General features: G+C 42.8%; 1 protein-coding gene across 9 annotated transcripts in view; it reads left to right on the plus strand.

The window, feature by feature from the left end:
- Window positions 1–20,327, plus strand: part of DENND2B (DENN domain containing 2B) — a 240,505-nt gene that overhangs the window by 103,545 nt on the left and 116,633 nt on the right. For 5 of the 9 annotated variants that reach the window (XM_045014300.1, XM_045014298.1, XM_045014299.1 and 2 more), the window contains one exon: window positions 18,728–19,945. The exons of the other annotated variants lie outside the window; for them this stretch is intronic. In XM_045014300.1, coding sequence (XP_044870235.1) covers window positions 18,728–19,945 — 1,218 coding nt within the window. The remainder of the gene's footprint in view (window positions 1–18,727; window positions 19,946–20,327) is intronic. 9 annotated transcript variants of the gene reach the window in all.

The raw sequence follows: 20,327 nt of genomic DNA on the forward strand, positions 1-20,327 counted from the left end.
GGAACAAAAGGTAAATAGGATGACTTTGAAGGAGGTTCATCACTGGTACTTAGCTATACAAATTAACATAAGGCCATTTGTGTTTTCTTCCACCATTCACAGGACATTTCAAAGTGAGATGAATACCGAGATATCCCGTGTTTACAATTCATTTAAATGCTAGGAACTTCTTTTGACCTCTGAATTATCAGAATACAGTATAGACAGGGACTGTTGATTACATTGTGGACCCTACTCATACATATGTAAAAACACAGACATTATCTCCCCATGTGTCTTTTGAGGATTATTTATTTTGCAGGATGTTTAACCCTTTCAAGCCAGGCGTCACAGCCCCCCTTTTAAATTTTGATTCATATAACGGGGAAAGATAGCTCAGTGGTTTGAGCATTGGTCTGCTAAAAGCCAGGGCTATGAGTTCAATCCTTGAGGGGGGCCATTTAGGGATCTGGGGCAAAAATCTGTCTGGGGATTGGTCCTGCTTTGAACAAGGGGTTGGGCTAGATTACCTCCTGAGGTCCATTCCAACCCTGATATTCTATGAAATGTAGAAGATTTGCTTGATCTGATTGATTTTAATTGGTGCTGCAAAGCTCTAGCAGGATTCATCTTAAAGAGTTCATTTCCTTAACACCCTGGGGCAAATAAACAACCACACAGGAAAGTTGCCAATACTGTGAAAAGATGAAACCTGAGAGCAACCGTGCACAGTAGGGCTCTGAACAAACCTGTTTTAGACATACTTCTTACAGAAACAACTTCCAAAGAACCATGAGTCTTAAGAAAAAAGTTGATAGCTTGTGGGTTCTGCCTCATTTAAAGAAAATATTCACCCATTTGCAGTGTTCAACCCACGTATAAAATTAAGAGTTAGTAGGAAAGAAAGACAAAAACCAAAGAAACCAGAAGAAGGATTTGACTCAGGTACTTTATTCAAAGCAGTTTCAAGAATGGTGTCCTTAAAGATAAGAAGTGGAGGGACAGCTGTAAGAAAATACATTGTATGAACCAAAGAATAAACCTTAAGGAAAAGAGAGAGGACATAAAGAAACTAGGAAGTGGTGTTTCATTTTTAACGTTGAATAACAGATTTATGTAGAAAAAACACTAGTCAGTACATAGTTCTTTAGGAAAAATGGGGAATTACTATGTTTTTTACATTTCATATAGCTGTGATTTTTTTCATATGGGAGCTCATCTTCTAAACACTCTGATGGAAAGCATCAGTTTGGTCCACCAAAATATTCTGAGCCTGATTATCTGTTGTCCTGTACCTTGTGTAGTCATTTACACCAGTGGAAAGAGGATGAAAATTTTTTATTCAGTAGTGTTTTGAAATTCACCTTGCATTGATCAGGAAGACTATACAAGGTACAGGCCCTGCAATTCCACATAATTTCAGAATTCTCCATTCCCTATTTCCTCACCTTAGAAATTACTTGGTAAAATGTATTCAGAGTATGTCTAGCTAGAGCAGAACGGAGTGCTCCTGATTTTCATTCTTTGTGATTTGCCATTCACAAAATAGTACAAAATCTGTCATCTTTTATGTATAGAGTTTTTGATTTGCTTTTCTTGTATAGTCATTGCACATTGTCAGACCCTAGATCTTTACTTTAGGAAGTCAACTTGATTAAAGCCCGCAAGATCTGATTCACCAGCTCCCATCTTCTGCAGATTTTTACAATTGTAGAGCCTGATAGTTCTCCCTTGCTATTTACTCAGTGGAGTAACTCCTGAAATGCACTGATGTGAGAGGAGAATCAAGGCACAGAATGATTGCAGTCAGCTGAGTTCTTATGGGTTTTCCTCTACAAAAGTTATTATAAAGATTCAGCAAGTGTATCTGAAGGGCTTTGCATCAGCAGGAATTCATCATGGAGTTTTAACGGGGCTTGATCCCACAGCCCTTACATGCACACTGCTCTAATTGAAGGAGCTGGAACTTCTTTCAGTGCCAAGTAGAATTCTGCAGAATCCATGTAGCTTATGAGCTGGTTATGCTGTTTCAAAGCCTTAGTTAGTAGCCTGTTTATTTTGTTAATAGTTATGATTAAGGTTTAGGTTTTTACTTCAGTGGAGACTAACAAAATTTTCAGGAGAGTTTTGATTTCAGGAGCACACACTGAGAATGGCCTTTGATTTTTTTTTTTAAAGCACTGCAGCCCTCACCCACTCCAATCAGTTAGCTCTTTTTTGCCTCTCCGTCTATAACTGCTGGGATTTTTTTCACCAGTACTGTGTAGTCTGTCTTCCCTATGTGTGTTCCTATGAATTGTTCTGTTCTAAGTAGCTGTCTTATTATGCAAAAGTACTTTTCACTTTGGAATTTCTTTTGTTTTCCTTTTGGCTCAAAGTCAGAGTCAGCCCTGGAAGAGGAAGTTATCCAAAGGGAGTGTTGTCAGGGAGTCTGATAAATATGCCTGTTAAGCTCTGAAAAAAGCAACAATTGGCCTTTGGAGGAGGAAGATTGTTTTGCCACTTGCATCATTTCCATTTCAGAGAAACGGCAAGATAGGACAAGTTTTACCTTTCTGTTTCATGAACAAGTCAAAACAGCTTGAAAATAACCTTATGACACTAATCCCACCTTTGGGTGAGAAAAGTTCACATCCTGTACTCATAATACACTATCTTATTTAGATTTAAGTTAATGAACTGTAGTACGTATTAATCTATTTGGGGTATTTATAGAATGGCAGCAGTCTATATTATCTGCCTGAATGTCTGAACATTGCAATATGGAGGTTTAGCTGTCAAACCAAATAGATATAAAGCCTGGTTCTCAATTGCACTGAGGTTTCTGAACAATTACCCACATCCTCAGGCCCCTTTACACAGCCAGTGTAAGGAGTTTTAGTATAATTGAGGATTCAAGCCATCTTCTTTGATTGGGTATAGAGGGGTTTGTGAATATAGCAGTCGCTTCAAATGTAGAAAGCCAGGGGTATTTGTAAATACACTGTACAGATTCAAAATATCTGCAACAAGTAGGTTCCTGCTGAGCATTACAAGGCACACAAATTACTTCTGGCTATGTGTTTGGCACTCAGACTAACTGCCCCAACGTGACTGCCTGGGGTTAGACTATGCAGTGTGGTTGTAGCTGTGCTGGCCCCAGGATATTAGAGCTACAAGGTGGGTGAGGTGATATCTTTTATTAAGCCAACTTCTGTTGGTGAGAGAGACAAACTTTCAAGTTTACTCACAGCTCTTCTTCAGGGGAGGGAAATGTACTCAGAGGCTATGGCTACACTTGCACTGCGCTTTGAAGCGCTAAGTGTAGTCAAAGCGCCAGCACTGGGAGAGAGCTCTCCCAGTGGGGAATAACGTACAGCGCTGGGCTCCCAGCGCTGGGGCTTTGACCACACTGGGGCTTTGGCCACACTGGCACTTTGCAGCGCCGCAATTTGCAGCGCTGGAGAGGGTATGTTTTCACACCCTGCTGCAGCGCTGCAAATTTGCAAGTGTAGCCATGGCCAGAGCGTCACAACTAAATAGAAGTTGGGACATATTGTTTAGCATAAGTAGTTAACACGTATTTCAAAAGACCATTCAAGAACTGAATTTTGTTCCTTCCGCAGTCAACATCACTGCCATAGAATGAAGGCGCCAGGGAACTAGTCCCTGGAGACATAAAGGTGGTGGAGATAAAAGGAGAACAGTGTGAGATACAAATAATGTTGAAATTTTGTTATGGATCTTGTCTATCTAATGGATTTGTCTCATAACCCATCTCAAAGGCAGCCACTAGTGTATGGTGTGTTTGATAGTTAGCTGAAAGAAGCCTGCTTTTAGTTTTCAGAGGGAAGGACTGGGGGAAGTCACTCATAGTTCTTGTGGAGATAGAGAGAGAGAAAAGAATTCACTGGCATGAATATTCCTCTGCAGTAGGCTCATTGCTTCAGTCACAATGTATTTCTCTTTCAGGCACCCAAATTCTTCTTTGCAGCTAGGCTTAGGAGGCCTATTTTTACTAGTATGGGTGGAGGCAGGTTGTACCATAATGGCACTCACCACTGGTAACGCCTGTTTGTGTTCTTTTAGGTCTTATTTTTATAACATTGTTGATTGGTATTGTAAGCTTTTACAGGCATGTGTTTGGCACTGACCCCTAGACTATTTTTCAGGAGGCATTCATTTGCTGGACAATTTCCTAGCCATGGTGTCCATAGCAAAGGGAGTCTATATCTGCAACATGACATCCCACTAAATGAGCTTTGATTTAACTTCTTAGTATTTGCTCTTTTAACAAGTTCTTAGTTCTCTAGCAGCAAAAATCCTATGGCACCTTATAGACTAACAGACGTTTTGCAGCATGAGCTTTCGTGGGTGAATACCCACTTCTTCGGATGCAAGTAGACGAAAGCTCATGCTGCAAAACGTCTGTTAGTCTATAAGGTGCCACAGGATTCTTTGCTGCTTTTACAGATCCAGACTAACACGGCTACCCCTCTGATACTTAGTTCTCTAGCTATCAATACTAGCAGTGCTAGGTTTTAATCTGAAAGTTTAAATGCTTTGCTGCTTAGCCTCTCTCTCCTGCCTGTGCTGTCAAATTCCATGGTAGTTGCACAGAAATCAATGATACATCAAACCATTTAAATTCAGTATTCCATTGACAATAGTGGAACATCATAATATATGTGGTACATTGGCACCAGTAGCGGATTAATACACTGTAGATTATTGTCAATGTAAAATCTTGTGAAGGAGTTGACGTTTTCTCATAATGGGTCAGATTCTCACATCCTTATTCATGCTGAGTAGCACCTTATATCATAGGTAATCAATGGCAGAATCAGGTTTTGTGACCAGTGGGGGGCAGGGCTGTGAAGGATTTTGGGGCTCTGGGGCAAAATCTGAAACTAAGGCCCCCCCCGTCCTTCTAAAAAAATATTCCTGAGGGAAGGCAGGGTGGGTGGGATTGCAGAGTGAACTGTCACGCGATCTCACATCCCAGGGGCCCAGCCCTGTGGGACAGGAGCCGCCACCGCTGGGTGAGTGCAAGGTGGGCTCACTCTCCAACCCCATTTGAAAATTCATGACTTACACGTCCTCTGAACTGGCGCCACCCATACATGTCAAGGCTGCTGCAGGGACAGTCACCCTCCGTGCCCCTATTAAGGTAACCACACTGAAATCAGAGGAGCTACCCATGGACTAAAGTGCTACTCAACTGGATTAAGGGCTGGTCTACACTGAAAACTTTCATTGGTCTTGAGAGATGTAGTTAGGCCAACCTAACCCCTAGTGTAGACAGCGCCAGGTGCATGGAAGAATACTTCTGTCGACCTAGCTACTGCCTCTCAGGGAGGTGGATTAACTACAGCAATGGGAAAACCCCTCCCAAGAGAGTCTCCACTGCAGTGCTACATCGGCGCAACTGCAGCTATATGCCACTGTAGCATTTTAAGTGTAGACATAGCCTAAGGAACATGTTTCAGCTGGATGCATTCCCTGCCTTGCTGTCTGTGGGGTTAGAAATTTATTGCAACATTTTTGGGTCTCCAAAATGGATTGTAAGTGCAAATCTGAATATTTGCTACATGGTTTGAACCCATAATAAAGCCCAATTGTATTTCGAATGCAGCTGCAGTTCAGGTGCAGTTTTTTTGGTGACAGCTTATGCTTGTATGAGGGGAAATGCTCGTCTGAAAATGTATCCCTAAGAAACTGATAAAATATATCTTCCACAATAAGAGGCTTATTTCACTTACCTTTCAACTGATTAGAGGCTTCCATTCGATAGATAAAAGACTCAGACCATAGATAAGCTTATCTAACCGCACACAATAGAAACCTAGAGATTTAGGTTTTTTCCACCCATCTGCTTGTCGAGATAACCTCGTTGCACACCTCTTCATCCTGTAAATCTGTACACATCAGCCTTGTTTGCTCTGCTGCCAAACAGACTGACAAATGTAGTGCCAACAGAGGTGTGGACTTTCCCCCTTCACTGTAATGGAATGTTAATGTTGAATACATGTTTTGACTTCTTACAGTCACGTTTTTAAGCAATCTCATATAGAGCAGAAGCCCCCCCCTCCCCCCGCTTCGGGCAATGAAACTGAATTATTAAACAGGGAATATCATGAGACTGTTTTAAAACTTTTAATTAATTACCAGGACACTTTATCTGATATACTTCATAAATATTATGGATATTTATCTCCTCAATGGGTGTAAATCAGTGTAGCTTCAATGACTTCAGTGGAGCTATACTGAGTTACACTAGTGGAGAATCTGGCCCCATATTCTAAACCAAGGGTGGGCAAACTTTTTGACCTGAGGGCCTCATCTGGGTAGGGAAATTGCATACAGGGCCATGAATGTAGGGCTGGGGCAGGGTATTGAGGTGCGGGGTGTGGGAGGGGGTGCAGTGTGCAAGAAGGGGCTCTGGGCAAGGGGTTGGGGTGCAGGAGGGGGTGTAGGGTGTATGAGGGGGCTCAGGGCAGGGGGCTGAGGTGCAGGAGAGGTGAGGCTTGGGGCAGGGGGTTGGGGTGTGGGGTGCTGGCTCCACGGCTCCGGGGTAGCAGTGGGGCACAGTGAGGCTAAGTCAGGCTCCCTGCCTGCCCTGGCCCCGCGCCGCTCCCTGAGAGAGGGGGGAAGAGGGCTCGTCCCTGCGGCCCCTGGGAGAGGGGGGAAGAGGGCTCTGCGCGCTGCCCTCGCTTAACGGGTACCTCCCCCAAAGCTCCCATTGGCCGTGGTTCCCCATGCGGGGTGGGGGGGCTGTGGCTACAGGCGAGGGCAGCACACAGAGCCCCCTGCCCCCCACCCCCAGGGGCCACAGGGACATGGTGCCGGCCGCTTCCGGGAGCGATGAGGGCCAGGGCAGGCAGGGAGCCTGTCTTAGCCCCACAGCACCACGGGGGTGGCAATCCCGCGGGCTGGATCCAAAGCCCTGATGGGCCGAATCCGGCCCATGGGCCGTCGTTTGTCCATCCCATTCTAAACAGTATAGCGTATGGATATACAGTCTTCAAATGTTTCTCTACTTGAACTCCTCCCCACACTGTGAATGCAGTAAAGGAGTTATTGTGAGGGCTTGCTAGGCTGCTAGGGAAGAGACTGAAATCCAGGACCTCTATGGTGGCATTTTCAGAAATGCTCCCAGTTCCACGCGCAGGGCCAGGTAGGCAGGCAGAGCTTCAGAGTCTCAATGCGTGGATGAGACGATGGTGTAGAGAGGAGGGGTTCACGTTCATTAGGAACTGGGGAAACTTCTGGGATGGGAGGAGCCTATACAGGAGAGATGGGCTCCTCCTAAACCAAAGTGGAACCAGACTGCTGGCGCTAAACATTAAAAAGGTTGTAGAGCAGTTTTTAAACTAGGAGATGGGGGAAAGCCGACTGCTGCAGAGGAGCGTGTGGATCGGACACAGACTTCTCTTAGGGGAGAGTCTGATGATAGAGAATCTCCAGATTATAGTCAGGAGCAGAGGAATGAGAAGTATAATGTAAGGGCCGGATCAGATGATAAACAGTCACATAAAAAAGAATCTGGCACATCAGAAAAAGGCAGGCTAATAAACAGGGACAAGTTTTTAAAGTGCTTGTACACAAATGCCAGAAGTCTAAATAATAAGATGGGTGAACTAGAGTGCCTTGTGATAAAGGCGGATATAGATATAATAGGCATCACAGAAACCTGGTGGACTGAGAGCAATCAATGGGACACAATCATTCCGGGGTACAAAATATATCGGAAGGACAGAACAGGCCGTGCAGGGGGAGGAGTGGCACTATATGTTAAAGAAAGTGTAGATTCAAATGAAGTAAAAATCTTAAGCGAATCCACAGGTTCCATAGAGTCTCTATGGATAGAAATTTCATGCTCTAGTAAAAATATAACAGTAGGGATCTATTATCGACCACCTGACCAGGACAGTAATAGTGATGATGAAATGCTAAGGGAAATTAGAGAGGCTATCAAAATTAAGAACCCAATAATAGTGGAGGATTTCAATTATCCCCATATTGACTGGGAACATTTCACTTCAGGACGAAATGCAGAGATAAAATTTCTCGATACTTTAAATGACTGCTTCATGGAGCAGCTGGTACGGGAACCCACAAGGGGAGAGGCGACTCTAGATTTAATCCTGAGTGGAGCGCAGGAGCTGGTCCAAGAGGTAACTATAGCAGGACCGCTTGGAAATAGTGACCATAATACAATAGCATTCAACATCCCTGTGGTGGGAAGAACATCTCAACTGCCCAACACTGTGGCCTTTAATTTCAAAAGGGGGAACTATACAAAAATGAGGGGGTTAGTTAGACAGAAGTTAAAAGGTACAGTGACTAAAGTGAAATCCCTGCAAGTTGCGTGGGCCCTTTTTAAAGACACCATAATAGAGGCCCAACTTCAATGTATACCCCAAATTAAGAAAAACAGTAAAAGAACTAAAAAAGAGCCACCGTGGCTTAACAACCATGTAAAAGAAGCAGTGAGAGATAAAAAGACTTCCTTTAAAAAGTGGAAGTCAAATCCTAGTGAGGCAAATAGAAAGGAGCACAAACACTGCCAACTTAAGTGCAAGAGTGTAATAAGAAAAGCCAAAGAGGAGTTTGAAGAACGGCTAGCCAAAAACTCCAAAGGTAATAACAAAATGTTTTTTAAGTACATCAGAAGCAGGAAGCCTGCTAAACAACCAGTGGGGCCCCTTGATGATCAAAATACAAAAGGAGCGCTTAAAGATGATAAAGTCATTGCGGAGAAACTAAATGGATTCTTTGCTTCAGTCTTCACGGCTGAGGATGTTAGGGAGATTCCCAAACCTGAGCTGGCTTTTGTAGGTGACAAATCTGAGGAACTGTCACAGATTGAAGTGTCACTAGAGGAGGTTTTGGAATTAATTGATAAACTCAACATTAACAAGTCACCGGGACCAGATGGCATTCACCCAAGAGTTCTGAAAGAACTCAAATGTGACGTTGCGGAACTATTAACTAAGGTTTGTAACCTGTCCTTTAAATCGGCTTCGGTACCCAATGACTGGAAGTTAGCTAATGTAACGCCAATATTTAAAAAGGGCTCTAGGGGTGATCCCGGCAATTACAGACCGGTAAGTCTAACGTCGGTACCGGGCAAATTAGTTGAAACAATAGTAAAGAATAAAATTGTCAGACACATAGAAAAACATAAACTCTTGAGCAATAGTCAACATGGTTTCTGTAAAGGGAAATCGTGTCTTACTAATCTATTAGAGTTCTTTGAAGGGGTCAACAAACATGTGGACAAGGGGGATCCGGTGGACATAGTGTACTTAGATTTCCAGAAAGCCTTTGACAAGGTCCCTCACCAAAGGCTCTTACGTAAATTAAGCTGTCATGGGATAAAAGGAAAGGTCCTTTCATGGATTGAGAACTGGTTAAAGGACAGGGAACAAAGGGTAGGAATTAATGGTAAATTCTCAGAATGGAGAGGGGTAACTAGTGGTGTTCTATTCAATTTATTCATAAATGATCTGGAGAAAGGGGTAAACAGTGAGGTGGCAAAGTTTGCAGATGATACTAAACTACTCAAGATAGTTAAGACCAAAGCAGATTGTGAAGAACTTCAAAAAGATCTCAGAAAACTAAGTGATTGGGCAACAAAATGGCAAATGAAATTTAATGTGGATAAATGTAAAGTAATGCACATTGGAAAAAATAACCCCAACTATACATACAACATGATGGGGGGCTAATTTAGCTACAATGAGTCAGGAAAAAGATCTTGGAGTTATCATGGATAGTTCTCTAAAGATGTCCATGCAGTGTGCAGAGGCGGTCAAAAAAGCAAACAGGATGTTAGGAATCATTAAAAAGGGGATAGAGAATAAGACTGAGAATATATTATTGCCCTTATATAAATCCATGGTACGCCCACATCTCGAATACTGTGTACAGATGTGGTCTCCTCACCTCAAAAAAGATATTCTAGCACTAGAAAAGGTTCAGAAAAGGGCAACTAAAATGATTAGGGGTTTGGAGAGGGTCCCATACGAGGAAAGATTAAAGAGGCTAGGACTCTTCAGTTTGGAAAAGAGAAGACTAAGGGGGGACATGATAGAGGTATATAAAATCATGAGTGATGTTGAGAAAGTGGATAAGGAAAAGTTATTTACTTATTCCCATAATACAAGAACTAGGGGTCACCAAATGAAATTAATAGGCAGCAGGTTTAAAACAAATAAAAGGAAGTTCTTCTTCACGCAGCGCACAGTCAACTTGTGGAACTCCTTACCTGAGGAGGTTGTGAAGGCTAGGACTATAACAATGTTTAAAAGGGGACTGGATAAATTCATGGTGGCTAAGTCCATAAATGGCTATTAGCCAGGATGGGTAAGAATGGTGTCCCTAGCCTCTGTTCGTCAGAGGATGGAGATGGATGGCAGGAGAGAGATCACTTGATCATTGCCTGTTAGGTTCACTCCCTCTGGGGCACCTGGCATTGGCCACTGTCGGTGGACAGATACTGGGCTAGATGGACCTTTGGTCTGACCCGGTACAGCCTTTCTTATGTTCATATGTTCTTGGGAGCCTTTTTTTAAATTTGATGCTCCACTGAATTTTGCAGCTTTGGGTAAAGTTGCTGAAGATTTTTGGTAGTATTTTCTACAGATCTCTGTAGATGCTGATTGGAACAATGATCTTTGTGGTAAGTCTCCATTCATCTGAACCAGGCCACGTGTGCTGAAATATGCTACTAGTCTGCTTAGGGTCCCAGCTGGTTCTGATTTTACTAGGGGTTGCTCTGATTTAGGTTAGGTTGCCTTGATACAGATGGCAAAATGCTCAGAGGAAAAGCCGGGATCAGCACAAAACCCGAATAAAATACTCAGCAGCAACCAAGCAGACATGAACCAATCTTGGGGGGAAAAAAACCCCACAGAACTAATGTGAACTTTCTAATGTAAACATTAGGCTGAAACAAAGGGATATTAACTACAGCAAACCAGGGAGGGACCCTTGCACTTTCACCATGCCCTTTGTAGTAAATGCCTTGTCCAGGTGGTGTACATGTTGAAAGGGGACATTTCCTGCATTATTAAGATCTAGAAACTATCTCACATTTGGGAAAGATAAAGGTATTTCAAACAGCTTTTCCTGACATGTTGGGGCTCACCCCTTTCCATAGAATTTAATCTCTGGAGTAATTTATGAAACTTCAGGGGAGCTACAGTGAGGCCTTGAAGTTGGTACTGCTTAGTCCTGTGGTCAGAGCAGGACGCTGGGGATTAGGAATGCTGAGTTTTAGTCCTGTCTTTGCCACTGACTCACCTTGCGTTCAGGGCAAGTCACTTAACCTCTCTGTGGTGGAATTTATTCACTAGTGTAGAATGTTGCCTAATAATAATGCTTATTTAATGTTTATAAAGCACTTGTAGATCTTTGGATGAAAACTGCTACCTAAGTGTAAATTATTATTGTTACCTGCCATAACATCCTAATAAAACATAGAGACAGCTGATTGGCCACCACAGTCTCTGCTTTGCATTGCAGAAAGCTGACCTGAAAAGGCAGCAAGTCATTGTAAAGCCAGTGTATCAGGCCCTGCATCAGCCACACCCAACCCCCAGTGTAGGAGATGTTCTGGGGTGGTCTGGAAGCAGAAGAGAACTGTGTTCCAAGCACAGCTTGGCTAAACGAAAGATCAGGCCCATAGTACTGATTTTAACGAGTCAGATTGACAATGGAGCTAACACCCTTATTCCGTGTTGTATTGGAATATTATAACCTGATGTTCTTGGTTTGCTTAAAAAGTAATTTTCTATAGTTTTTTGTGAGTGTGGCAAGCATAAATTAAAGTGCTTCTTTGGCAAAATGCTTTCAATAGTGTCCATGCACTCGGACCTTGATCCTACAAATATTGACGCAGGTGCTTAACTTTTTGCCACCATGAATAGTCACAATCCATGGTGGCTCATACTAGTAAAGGTAAGGAGGTAGGTAAAAAGTTGCAGGATCAGGGCCTAAGCAAGCGGTCAGACTCTTACTGGATCCTTCATTATACAGCGCGAATACAATGGAATAAAGGTGGGGTATCTAATTTCATCATCATCTTTAACAAATCCATCTGTGTATGCCAGGCATCTATACATTTTATTCCCTACCCTGGTCAAAAAATTGCTTTGAAATTTACATTGTAGTTTTCTAAGTATGGTCTAGGCTTTCCTCATTTGCTTGTTAGTGGTTTAAATGCTTCTCAGCTAAGGCACAAGATTTTCAGATGGGAGAACATGGCAACTCATAGCAATTTGCTCTGTGAAATACTATTATTTCCAGAACAATGAGCAGAATTCCTGAGCAGGAAAGAAATATTCTCCTATGATTCTATTCGAGTTAACCTTTAAGAAATCAAATTTGATTCCATAATGTTGCGTTATGCTGTTTATACTTATTATTTTAAGGGAATGTGTAATGATACATCTTGTAAGCCATTGTATATATCATTCTATATATAAAAACTTCAATAAAAATATTTTTGTCTTGAAACAAAGATTATAATAAAGTTGTTTAATTATGTCTTTTTACAGTAATATCTAGCTATCCTCCCATGGAAGTGGGTTTTTTGGGGACGAGCACTTATTCTGTGTAGTTAAATTTTGAGAGTATAATTGTACTTTTCCTTGATTCTGATGGTCTTAGTAAATCACATAGTGCAGTCTTTGTCAGAATGCCTGAATCCCCATGGCCAGGATTCTGCCTTTTATTCATGTTGAGTAGTACTGTTCAGTCTGAGTAAGTGTAGGGAAATCTGTTTGTGGGCCCTGCATCCTATGAGATGTGCACTTTAGAAGAGGGCTTTGAATAACAAGACAGTAGCTCAGAGGCTTTGGTCACATTTTACTATTAGGATCTGTAGCAATTCAAAGACTCACTGGCGCGGTGCCTCCTGCTGGTCGTCCTGGGAATTAGCTCTTTCCAGCCTTCAGAGCACCCCCTGCCGGCAGGTGTCTCACCTGCCTCAGGTCCCGTGTCCCTCCCAGACCCCAGTGCCTTTTCCTCAGGGTTCTGCCCCCAGCAGTACCCCCACACTCTGGGTATCCCCTCCCAGGGGAACCCCCAACCCCTAAGCCCACCTTGCCTCTGGCTATTGCCAGTCATCATCTAGCCCCCTTTCCCTGGGGCAGACTGCAGTCTATAATGGCACTCATCCTTGGCAAGGGGGTTAAGACCTGCTGCCTTTGCCTATCCTTGGGCTGCCCCTCTGCAGCCCCAGTACCTTTTGGCCTTAAACAAGGCCTGCAGCCTGGGAGTTTGCCAGGCTGGAGTTCCCCAGCTCCCTTTGCCCTTCCCCAGCACTGCTCCACTTCTGGTACCATGCTCCCAGGCAGCCAGCCCTTCCCATTCCAGGGCTAGAGTGAGACTCTCTCAGTTCCTGGCCCACAGCCCTCTTATCAGGGCCAGCTGGGCCCTGACTGAGCTGGCCACATCTGTGGTCAGCTACTCCCTCAGCTGCTTTCACTCCTTTTCCCAGCCGCAGCCCTCTCCAGGGCTGCTTTTAACCCCTGCCTACTGGAGTGGGGCAGCCACCCCTCTACAGGATCTCATCTGTAATCTGGGGCAATAAGGAGGCTTTTATCTCACTGGTGGAGTTACAGGGCCAAATCCTAAGATGGTATAAATCAATATAGTTCCACTGAAGTCAGTGGAGATGTGCTGATTTACACCAGCTGAGAGCTGGCCCTACTTTTTTTAAATTGCAATTTTAGCTATATACTGATGTGTAAATCAGCCCCCCCGGATGATTCAGGCTATACAATACTTTGTGTGCCAAATTCTGCCCTCAGTGACATCCATTGGGCCTGATTCTCCACTCACTGTCGCCACACTAACTCGACACTAGTGTAACTCATTGATTTCCACAGAGTTATTCCTGATTTACAGTGATGGAAGTCAGACAGTGATTGGGCTTCATGTGTAAAGTATACTACCTGGCTCTCCTTATAGCTTTGTGTTTTCGGTCAGCCATTCTTCAGCTCATCTCTGCTTTCCACCTTTTGGTCTGCTTTGGGAAAGGCTTGAGAATCTGCCATTCTGTTGTGTGATCTTCAGCCAGGAAGTGTGTTAATTGTTTTGTAATATTACAAATGCTTAGCCATATGCATTTCAAAAATAACTTTTATTCTAAAGGCCTGGTCTTGCGCCATTAAAGTTAATGGGAGTTTTGCCATTGAACTCAATGGGTGCAAGAACAAGCCCTAACAGCAGATAATTTAAACAATAACTTTTGCTATGGAAAAAAAATAGTACTTTTGTTTGTGTATTAATATATTTTATGGAGAAGAACTTTGCAATGCATGCGGATCATGCAAATAAGGCCTTTTCTCCCTGCCTATTCAATAAACCTCTTCACAAGAGTGAAACAACTGAAAAGATGTTCCTGAGACTATAAACTGATCAGGGAACATTCCTAACAGTAACATATAAATATTATGAATGAAAACAGCAGTAGTGTTCAATGCAGAACAAAATGTTAAAGCAGTGGTTTTCAACCTGTGGTCTGTGGACTCCTGCGGTCTGCAGACGATGTCTAGTGGCTCTGTGAATGGAGAAAAAGTTTCAGATCCCAGAAACAGCATTCCATTTTTCTGATCAATCAAAAGGATGTGAATATCCCCATTTACCGGTCAAAACCTGGAAGCCCACAGTTTAGTGCCCTTCTCACGCTGCATCAATGATGGGCCGAGCATGTGCAACGTTTATAGCTGAATTCTGTTCAGTCCGTTTTCAGTCTAAGACGGGGTAGTCAATTATTTTTTTGTCAAAGTCCAAATTTCTTTTCAAGGTCAAGAGAAAATAATTAAAAAAAAATTACAATAATGATAATAAGTAAATAAAAAGATTTCGGGGTCTGTTCAAAAGCGTCTGGCAGTCCAGATTTGGCCCGCGGTCCGCCTAATGGTCTAAGACTTCTATGGTAGGGCTCTGCGGAACACAGGTTGAATTTCCAAAGGGACCATTTGAAATTTGTTAGGGATCCAGAAATGAAAAAAGGTTGAAAACCACTGTGTTAGAACGTTTTAATGCAGTTTGGGGTTAGCTATTGCAGTCAGAAGGCAGCACTCCACAAAAGCTCAGGAGAGCAATAAACCCCCTTCAGTTGTTACCTGTTCTCTCTTTATTTTTTTTGTTCTTTGAACATTTGTTTTTATCCTGTCTTTTTAATAAATAAAATAAAGATTACAAATGCATTCACGTGAACAAAAACCCCAACCCTACTATCCCAGGAAACAAATATGTTGGCATATACAAACACTAATATCAAGCACTGTATATCAAGGCACTATGATACAGTCAGTGCCAGCCATTCGGAGAACTGTGAACTAGTAATTTGAACATAGGACTGGGAACCAGGAACTCAAAATTCTAATCCTAGCATTCTCTGCTTGCAGCTTTAGGATCTCTGCCTAACTTTTCCCCATTTGTAAAATAGAGCTAATGTAATTTACCTACTTCAGAAGTGTTCTTATTTATGGTGGTGGAAATGTTAAATGATACATTTTATTATTTTCATATGGACTATAACAAGTGAAACCACTGAAATAGGAGGCTAATAAACTATCTCATAAAAGAAAACCCAATGTACTATTAGTAACAACTTCCTAAAATTGATTCAAAGAATCTATATGCTGCTCTATTAGACTGTAAACTCTGTGGCTAGGGTTGCCATTTATTAAATGTTTGTATAGCACCTCACACAAAGGGACTCCAGTTTGGTTGACCTCTAGGCACTACCACAATACAAATGTTAAATAATAATAATCTTCATAAAACCATCTTCTATTTAATGCAGCAAGGGGGAGGCAGGATTACATGAAAATCCTTTCAAAAACAACACAGCGAAGGCAATGATTAAAATCTTTTCCATTAAACAGAAAAGTCAAAGACAGGCAGAGGATTATCAGGATAATCTCACCAGCTCCAATATCTAACTGCTAATCTGACCCCAATTACTCTGCACTTTATTCCTGCTATTGTGAGTTTAATTTATCATTTTGAGTTTAATGCTTTCATTTAACTGCAAAGTCCCCTCTTGATTTGTAACTCAGTGTTCCCACCCTAGAAAAGAAGGATAATCTTGAGGAGGGAAGAAAATCTTAACCTGCCCTCCATGGGTCACGGACTCCAGATGGACATTTTTCAGCTGAATCCCAATTGGGGATCTGGCTAACACACATCTTAAATCGGCAGCGACACAGACTGTGGACGTTAGGCATAAACGGCTCCATTTGGTCCAGGATGTTCTTGTTACGTTCAGACAAATGGCAGACTACCTCTGCAGCAGGGGAAATGGCCTTCTGGAGAACATCATTCCAAACCCTAACAAGATGAGTCAGCATTAAAGATGAAATGAATAACATGACTTGGCAGTATAAAACCAAAGAGGGGGGAAAATCAAGATTCAGAACCATGCATGTCCTTTGGAAGCCTGAGAAGACAGATGCAGGAAATGTCTTCAGGACCTACAATGGTTGAAAGGGCTGCTGGGTCAGGAGGATTCTATGGAACATTCCATTATAAATTCAACTTTGAGACAAGCTGCCAAAAATACTAAACCTGCTACCACATAGTTGCTCCCGATCTTCTGGGATTTCTTGTCTACAAAGAAACATGTTTTGTGAAGCTATACAGAATAGCAGCAAATTTACTTTCTGTTCTAGGGCTCAGAATTACACACTTATACCCCGATACTACCACTACTGTCACAAAGACAAAACTCAGCTGCACCTAACCAGCAACTGGTGAATGATTTGTCATTACTCTATGGGGCAAAGCATGCAGCTCCTCTTGGAGGACACATTTATTTTTTTGAAATGCAGAAGAAGAAAATAAAACTCATCTAGTCAAAGAGGTCTGCAACTTCTGTGCCAAAGAGATGTGATCCCGCACAGGACACTGAAAAAGAGTTAAGTTGCTTTTGGTGATACTTTGTTGTTCTTCTCTGACCTGAGTTTTTATTGTACTTCTGAGTTTTTGCAGCATTAACTCTGGGAAACTGGGATGAGAGCTAACAACTTGTTGTTGTTGTAGTTCTGATTCACTGGAATGTTTCTGAAGGAATAAGACTCTCGTGTCTCAAGCTAAGCTCTGCAGTCCTGTGCAGTGATTGTTTCAGTACTCTGGATATTCTGACCAATGTGTAGGGCTTGATCAGGATCCACACTGTAAGTATGGGCTGCCCATTAAGGGTGGAGACGACTGAGAAGCAGGGATCTTTCAAACTGTTTCTGCACTGGTAGTGTCTGGGTTGTATGGCTCACATGGTTCTTTACTTTTCTCTAAATAGATCTTCCATTTGGATTTTACGTATAGAGAGCAGGTTACATTAAAACTGGCCACATTCTCCTTACAATACAAAATCAGCTTCAGATGTAAGGAGATATGTTTTTTCCCTTCCCTTTAATTACTGTTTAGAACTGAAAGGGTTTCTAAGGCTGACTGTTGAAGGAGTTGTGATTAATTTGGTGGTATATTTTATGTGTGCGTTTTGTGACAGGAAACTTACAACCCTCTTTTTGACATGGTTTTGGCTTAATTTTCCCATTGCTGCTATATTACTAATTTGTGAGTGTCTTACTGTTCTTTTCTGAAGCTCTTTGTAACAGTTTGCAAAAGTTTGATAAAATATAACTGGGTAGTAACAATGGTGCATTCTGCAAGCCGTGACAAAAATGTCTTTAAAGGCCCTGATAATTTAGAAAATGAATTGCTGAGAGATTTTTGAATATTTTATACTTTTTAGAATTAACCTTTTTTTCCCCTTCAGATAGTAATACTTTTTTTGATAAAGAATTATTTGTTCTTCCTGATAAATATCACTAAATTTCATCTGTTGGCCTCTATCAGTCCAAAGACAAAACAGGTCTTTTTCTTTTGCCATTTTAATTTGATTTTGTATATAAAATTTGTACTTGCTTAAAAATATTGTAATGGTATTATACTGTGGATATCATGAGATAAAAACCTACATATTTTTTATTTATTTGCTCGTTATTTCCAAGATCTAAGCTATTTTCCTTATATAAGCTTCCCTGATTCTTGCTTCAGTGGGAGTCTTCTTCGATGTAGTATTTCGGCTCTATGAGCTAAGAGGTGAAAACATTATCTAAAAGTTGTATTTGTCTTCCTGCCAAGAGGCCGCAATCTCTCAGAGTCCAATGGATCTATGCTGATTTATAGTAGCTGAGGATCTGCCCCACTGTCTCTGTGGTAGATGCTTTCAAGGCAATGGCTTGATAATGCAGCTGACAGCTATACTCAGATGGAGCAAGCCAAGAGGCTATGGCTACACTTGCACTTCAAAGCGCTGCCGTGGCAGCGCTTTGAAGCGCTAAGTGTAGTCAAAGCGCCAGCGCTGGGAGAGAGCTCTCCCAGCGCTGGGGAATAACGTACAGCGCTGGGAGCCGCGCTCCCAGCGCTGGGGCTTTGACCACACTGGCACTTTGCAGCGCCGCAATTTGCAGCGCTGGAGAGGGTGTGTTTTCACACCCTGCTGCAGCGCTGCAAATTTGCAAGTGTAGCCATGGCCACAGTAAATCCTGGGCAAAAGGGTGGAAAGTTGGTTTTGGAAATGCCAGTTCTTTGCAAATTGCTACTCCCTGTAATTTTGCAGTTGGACAGCATTTAGTTGCCCTCTGAGGATGATATTTGCTGTTGTGTGATTTGCATACGTAGTCCTGTTTACTTGTTTAGTTTTCAAGGGAGCTGATCTTTATTTTCTTTTTGTTTCCAGGTGTCAGTCAGCCTCTCCGCCTCCTCTTTTGTCCCCACCCAGAAGCCCAGCCTATCCCCTCAGCGACAGTGAGGAGTCCTGCCGGTCCACCAGGTTCACCAAAGTTTCCAATTCCAGGCTGCTCCTCAAGGACTGGAGCAGACGGGAGTCTGAGCTGAGAGGCCCCTCGGGGCTCCCCTCAGACACAAACTCTCCAAACCACTCTCTAAAAGCTGTGAGCGTTGGCTCCTTGGATAAAAGGCTGTCTGTTTGCAAGGCTGAGGACCAAAAAGAGACCCCCAAGGAGACTCAGGATGGGGATGGAATAGGGAACCGTCAGCTCACGCGGAGCACTCTCACCTTGGGAACTGCAGCCAATTTACGGAACATCTCTCTCAGCAGGGCAAGCATCCACTCCCAGGCACTGGACATCAGGCAGAAGATTACAGAATGGGAGTGCCGCAAGCAGCTTTCTCCCAGGATGAGCACACGCGTGGACAAGAGGGACTTCGGGGACAGATCTGGCAGTGAGGGCTGCCCTAGCATATTGCCCTCTCCTTGCAGTGAGAAGACTTTTGATTTTAAAGCATTCCGGAGAATGAGCAGAACATTTTCCGAGTGCTCCTACCCAGAAACAGAGGAAGAGGAGCTCCCAGACAGAGATTCCTGCCATAGGTTGGAAAAAAGACCAAGCAAGAGCGAGGCTCCTTCCAATGCTTTCTTCAAAGGGCATGCCAGAAAAGAGACTTCTGCTGTGCTAAACAGAATACAGAAGATTGAACAGGCATTAAAAGAACAGCCTGGCAGGGGTCTCCCTCAGTTGCCAAGTAGCTGCTATAGTGTTGACAGAGGGAGGAAAAAGTCCATGACGCTGGGTACTGTGGAAGGTTTGAGTGAGAACGTGAGCGATAGCAAAGGAGGGACTGTTAGTGTTGGGAGGGATCCAGAAATACCTGCTGAGACTGAAAAAAGTAATAAAACGAAACAAGGGGCTACCACAGATTCTGGTAGCCCTAAGCTGCTCTCTGAGAGCCCAGCTAACACAGCAGTGAACCCTGTCCCCAAACCCAAACGCACCTTTGAATATGAAGCTGATAAGAACCACAAAAGTAAACCAAGCAATGGTCTACCTCCTTCTCCTACACCTGCTGCTCCTCCCCCTCTCCCATCCACCCCTGCTCCCCCCGTGACCAGGAGACAGAAGAAAGAGTCACGCTTTCACAGAAAGTCCCAAAATAGGTAAAATCTGGGGAAATGTATTGCACATGATATTAAAATAAATGTAGAGTGATTTGTGAATAACAAGATTCTTCTCCCTCCTAATACAATGCTTTTGGCCCAAGAAAAGCAAGAAGCCTTTGATACTGGCTTGAGCTCTATCATCAGAATGCACTGACTGGATGTCAACCTGGTACATTACCTTTGTTTTATTACAGTTTTGAAGACAACTGGAATTCTCCTACTAGGAAATCTGGATCCACTGGGGGAGCCTTTGTGACTGCTCCACAACTGCTAAAGGTCATCTGTGTCAATCTGGCATAAACGCCTTACTCTAGATCTTTAATGAAGCATAATTTCATTATCTTCTTAACTCTTGTAATACAACCATTATCATTCTATC

This window comes from Mauremys mutica, chromosome 4, assembly GCF_020497125.1.
Source record: "Mauremys mutica isolate MM-2020 ecotype Southern chromosome 4, ASM2049712v1, whole genome shotgun sequence".
NCBI classification, from domain to species: Eukaryota; Metazoa; Chordata; order Testudines; family Geoemydidae; genus Mauremys; species Mauremys mutica.